Source organism: Saccostrea cucullata, unplaced genomic scaffold (genome assembly GCF_032062105.1).
Source record: "Saccostrea cucullata isolate Sc308-1 unplaced genomic scaffold, CSIRO_AGI_Scuc_v1 ctg8636, whole genome shotgun sequence".
Lineage (NCBI taxonomy): Eukaryota > Metazoa > Mollusca > Bivalvia > Ostreida > Ostreidae > Saccostrea > Saccostrea cuccullata.
This window is the reverse complement of record NW_026936544.1, coordinates 37525-43547: the sequence shown is the minus strand read 5'-3', so window position 1 is coordinate 43547 and position 6023 is coordinate 37525. Positions and strand designations below refer to the sequence as shown.

The 6023-nt window shown below is 32.4% G+C and overlaps 1 protein-coding gene across 1 annotated transcript; it reads right to left on the bottom strand.

Annotated features, from left to right (window-relative positions):
- Positions 1-2386: 2386 nt before the first annotated feature.
- LOC134245788 (somatostatin receptor type 5-like) lies at positions 2387-4740 on the bottom strand. Its single transcript, XM_062728039.1, has 3 exons — positions 4682-4740; positions 3614-4566; positions 2387-2392 (listed from the first exon to the last, which is right to left on the bottom strand). Exons 2-3 carry the CDS (start codon positions 4541-4543, stop codon positions 2387-2389), a joined length of 936 nt encoding a protein of 311 aa, XP_062584023.1. The 5' UTR covers positions 4544-4566; positions 4682-4740.
- Positions 4741-6023: the final 1283 nt, after the last annotated feature.

Sequence of the window (6023 nt, the reverse complement as noted above, 5' to 3'; positions counted from 1 at the left end):
GTTATTTTTCAAACCCAACGGCATGCATGTAATCCACTAAACGCGCAACGACCCTTTATGACGTCACACAGAGATTACGTCGAACGTTTATCCAAACGCACATCTATGACCTTTTGACCTCGTACCTGTATTTACACAGTTATAAAAACGCTTGCTTTCAGTAGTGTTATATAAAGGAAAACATCTGCAAATGTAAATATATGTCTTTCAAATCAGAGTTAGTCAAAAAATATATATCAATTCGTACTTCACATTTTTGTTTGTGTTGAGTATCCTTAACTTCCAGCCGAATCATGAATATTGAAATAACCTACTTCTTGGATGCAGTGCTACAATTAACTGTATAGAAACAAAGGTTCTCTTTTTTATTAAAAAAAACAGCAAGGATTGACATGTTTTCTTTATGTTTTTTTAGTTTATTTATTGTCTTTTTGAACTGGGTTCTGCCGTTCACAACCTAGTGGTAGAGCGTTCGCTTCGTGATCGGGAGGCCCGGGTTCAATTCTCGTTCCCGGCCCCGCGTCAAACCTAAGACGTAAAAATAGGTAGTGATTGTTCCTTCGCCAATCGCTCGGCATCATAACTGAAAGTCATGGTTTTTTCGGATATGACCTTAAAAAAGTAGGTCCCGTGTCACGGTAGGTGTTCGCACGATAAAGATCCCTTACTGCTCAATGGCCCTGAGTACCGAGTGAAGGTCTAAATTTGAAGCCCTTCACCGGCAAACGGTGACGTCTCCATATGAGTGAAAAATTCTCGAGAGGGACGTTAAACAATATACAATCAATCAATCAAACTGCGTTCTTTTAAGGTAAAAATGATGCTTAAACCTCCGGGGACTGGGGGGGGGGGGGGGGGGGTTACCTCCCAATTTGAAACTGTAGGCTAATTCTAAAACTAAAGAATTATTAAGAATGACTATTATATATATACACTTTCATTCCCGTGTTTTTGATTCGTCAAGGATTATATATAGCAGAAACGTAAGCTAGCAAGCCTTTTACATGTATTAAGCTTATGGTCAACAATTAGCTTTTTGGCTCATATAAGATGTAGTGAACATATGCATAAAGTGATTTGCAGTATCGTCAATTGTTTTCAAAACAGTTCACTCTTAACAGTGCGGTTTTGTAAGTTATGAAAATTAAGGTTTCATTCCATATTAATAGAAAACAACGTGATATTTCTTTAATGCATAGATATTACAATCTTTAAATCATGATTTTCCTTTTGGAGTTCACCTTTTCCAGATTGTTAAGGTGAAACTTGGTTTGAAATTGTTTGTAAAATGAATGCAAGCTTGATATTATATTAATTTCGATTATTTGTAGTAAATGCTCTATGCTACAGACTAAAGCTATCTTTTGATGTCATAATGTCATGGCTGCTCATTCAGATTTGGCTTGGAAATTTAATCCTTCTACCAGCATCACTAACTTTTATCACTCTCTGGTAGATTGAATGTCTGAAGTGCTGAACATGAGAAAATGCAGAATGTAGGTAAGGAAACCGTAAATATTCAGAGTAAAAATTGTGTGTTCACTTAGTTACTCAGGTCTTGTGTGTAAAGTTATAATGCAACCTAAACTATTTTGGAAATATTGGCGATTTTTATTTGAAAACAAAAAAGTGATCGGTGTAACACACATGTATAACAAAATTTATCGCAACACATTGGGACTGCTTAGGTATTTCAAGAAATTTATCATCTCTTTGTCCATCTTCCCCTCTCTGATAGTCTCATTGGGATGGATCTCGTACATGTAATTGTGTGCCTCGTATCATAACATGAACCTGATAAACTACATGTAATAATTACACACTTACACATAAAAATCAATAAATGATTCATTATTACATATAGGTTTGGGTCCATAATCAGTTTTCATTGATAACAGAGAACAGCTTCCCTGCATCATCGATATCAGCATTAACGAGGCCGAGTCTAATTCGAGTGCGCATCACTTTGCGCAGCTTTTTTAATTTCATGCAGTCATTAATTATTTAATTAACATTATTTGTAACTCCTACTGATCTGAAAATGTGATTTTACGACAATCATTGGAAAAATAACGTTGAAATGGCTCTAACAACGTCACTATAGATACGTATTTTTACCGTAATATGGCAATTTTAGAGGTATTTGGCTTCGACCTAGACCAATCGAGATGGTGAACTTTTTTGAATTTTCACAATTTGGTGACTTTTTACATTTACTTTCATTTACGTGAATGAAAAAGAAATCCCTAGGGCAGAAGTACAAAAAATATTGAAAAAATGTAATAATTTGGCGATTTTCCAACAAATTCCCATAGGGTCCAATAGCAAAGGTTGACAACATTTGAGACGACCCACTAAGAAAACGGGGTGGTGAACATTCGATATTTTAATCCTAAAACAATAAATATAACAGTAAAAATTAATTATCAAAAAATTATCAAAATCGCTAGGGCAGAAATAATTAGACTCGGCCTCGTTAAGTTCCATTGAAGATAATACTCTCCTGTTGCTTTCATGTTCTGTTACTTGGCGGACACTTATAAGCTTTTGATTATTCCGGATCGAAGTTTACCATCAAACACAATCCTGGTTGTAAGGCACAATGTTTTTCTTTTTTCAAAATATTTGATGTAAGCCTATTATCTCAGGGAATACAATTGATTTTCAATATTTCCCTTTGCATTTTTACGCTTTACACTTTTTAATGTTAGCATGGTTTTCTGACCCCCAAAGATACATGTAGTATTGAATATTTTCCATTATTTTTAAATGGTGTTTTTCAATTTCATTTGAACACTTTTCAAATTTTTGCATGCTAGGGGTACATATGTTTTTCAATTGTTCAAAATGTTTTTTTTTTATTATTATTTATTAGCACTTTGTACTTGTTAGAAGTTTTTTAATTTTAGATTTATGTTGTAGATATAATCTTTTGAAAGTTTTACAAGACAAAAACATTTTATACAACATTCCAAAATTATGCATTAATCCAACATTTGCTAATATTTTACAACAAAGTCAAAAAGAAACAATATTACTATACATACATGTAAGTACATATGTATGAAAAAATATGTAGTTAACAAACAGTATTCAATATCAATCGTCTATAAATCTATACAAAACAGGATCAGATCAAACACAGTGCGCCAAAACATCAGAGGTTGGAGCAGGGGTTATGGGGGGATGAGCATCCCCTGCTGTCCGGCACACCAACCGTGTGCTCTTTGTCATGATCGAAAAATAACAGAGAAACCCGTCACCAATTCAGTGTACATGTATAAATAATACACTAACAATTAAAATAAATGCTTACAGACAGCTTTTAACATGTCCTCCATCTTTTTTTTGTGTGTGTAAAATAGATATACAGGTTTGTTATTAAAAAAATTTAAAAGCAAATTACTATTATTATGTTGAAAAACGCATTTCCTTCAAGAATCTTGATAACATCTGCTTATGAAATGATACATGAAGCCAAGAAAATTATATAAGGATTACAAGAGAAATTAAGGATTCCTAAAAGTATATCAATATTAAATGCGTAATAAACAAAGGTAAATGATAAAGGACTCTCCGTAAAAATCCCATATAATGAATAACACGTATATACCGTTAATGGAATAAGAGAGAAAACATAAACTGATAGTATAATGCAAATAATAACATTCATTCTTCTAAGGATGTTGTTTGTAACGGAAGACATTTTTAGAGCCTTCACCTTTTTGATATGTATAATAATGATTGCACAGAAAGCAAGTAAGCTCCTTAAAATACTAACAAAATTTAATGTGGTAATAACCATTTTAGAACGATCAATTGGATCTTTATAAATTGTTGTTATCATTATTAATATGAAAGCTGTCAAAAGTGATGAATATATCCAAATCATTACAGAACATGTCATGACAATCGACACAGTTAGTCTCATCTTGCTCTGTAACGGATGGACTATTAACAAATATCTGATCAAAGTAAGGAACAGAATATGTCCAGTTGAACATGAATAAAAAGTTTCGGTTAGAAAAAAATAAGTTAAAAACTCGAAAATATTCTCCTTATAATCATGCTGAAACTGAACATAATTTACCAAATTGGAAAATTTTCGTACAAAAATAATCATGATATTTAGAGTATCTGGCAATGCAAGGCATCCGATGGGAATAAATGTTGGAGTATGAAACTGTTTGTCGCATAAAATTTTTAAGATAGTCACAATATTCCCTATGAACCCCAGTAATCCGATAATAATTGTGAGGATCGTGATTGATTTCTCATATCCTTCCGAGGTCTCTGCAATAGTTTTTAAATTAAACAGAAAGAATGAAAAAGAGGAATGGTTTTGAAAATTGTTAGTGTGAAAGAGATCGTCGGAGACGTTCTTTGATTTGTTCCAGCTTTTCGTTGTAGTTTCATTCGTTAGAGACAGCATTGAGAATAAAAACGTTCTATTGGAATACTGTGCCGTTTCCTGATTCATTTCTGATGACTTTCTTATCAAGGGTTTGGATGTGTCTGCACGGGATTGGAAATCTTCTTTCATATAAATCACCAATTCATAACAAACTGTTAAAAATAAATTTAAATGAGAGAAATGGAACATTACTATTTATCAAAAATAATAAGGATAAGAAACCAAATTTTACAAAAAAAGTATTAAGAAATATGATTTAAAATTTACCTTTTGTTGAGTGTTATAACGTAGAGCATCATTTATAAGCTTGGTTGCTGATATGGTTGTTATTTTTTGCTAGCGAAAACAGAAGATAAGATTTATATACATTATCTCCACTTTACCGAGAAATAAGTTTTTGAAAGGGAAACTCGTAATGTTTCCTGCTTTTGGATGTCTTATTTGATGCACACTTTAGATCATGTATTTTTTTTAATTCAGTGGCGTTTTTCCTTTACGAATAAATCTATCATTATAGTACTTTCTAAGAATCTGAACAATACCGCCGTCAAAATGCATGTTAATTTATGCAACATACATTTCTTCGATAACAAGATGTGTTTGAGAAACACCCGGCGGCAATACCTCAGCTATGTTAAGGACCGATATGGAAAATGTTACCTTTGCACCGTTTTAATATGTATTACTTCTTTTAAAAGTTATAACAAATCAACTGAAAACTTGTAGAAAATGTAATATCGATATTAATAATGGACAGGATTTGGCCGTAGTTATTACCAGTTATATTGCACGTATCAGCTGTTAGTCACGTGAATTGTATAAAATAGAATTGTCAAGCTGAATGTTGGAAATAGGGATAGTGCAAGGGCATACGACTGTTTTTCAAGAAAAAAAAAATTGATACACATTAAAAAATGTGTATTTCCTCTACCTAAACGTGCTAGGAGCTAGTCAGTGCTGTTAACGAAGTACTGAAAATTTTGCCGAAAATGCTTATAATAGCTAAAAATTTCCACTTTGCTTAAATTCTTTTATAAATAAAAAAAACGTTGGGCAGACCAGGATCAGCTCCAGCACTTTTCAAAATATACACGATGTAATTAATAAATATTCCATTATTTCAGCTCAAACAAAATAGTCTTTGCCCTTGCACTTTTGATGTAAATCACAAATACGCTTATCATTTTAACGATATTCTCTACATTCCTTGTCCCTGTGTAGTTCCATTGCTGCTAGATAAATTTATATTCTATATACATTTTATTTAATAAAGTATTTTCTTTTAGTTTTAATGATAAGGTTTAAAAATTAGCCATGGTATTATACTTATTTAAGCATTCTTGAAATTATAAAACCAGTGAATCTAGTCCTCTAGATCACATGTGCTGCGTCATGTCAAGGCTGATGACGTCATATTCGACGACAGACTTTCTTCTATTTCTTGACTGTCTTGCTATCAAGTATTGCAATTTTATAAATAATCGATAAAATAAATAAATTCAAGTTGTTATTTACGCATGATCATGTCGTTAATTAATTTATGTGACTTGTTAAATTTCAATGACGTCACAATTTAACTTCCAATACAGTGTGCAAGGAATGTGAACTC

Coding starts and splice junctions, on each gene's coding strand:
- LOC134245788 (XM_062728039.1), bottom strand. CDS start 4,543: ATGAAAGAAGATTTCCAATCCCGTGCAGACACATCCAAACCCTTGATA.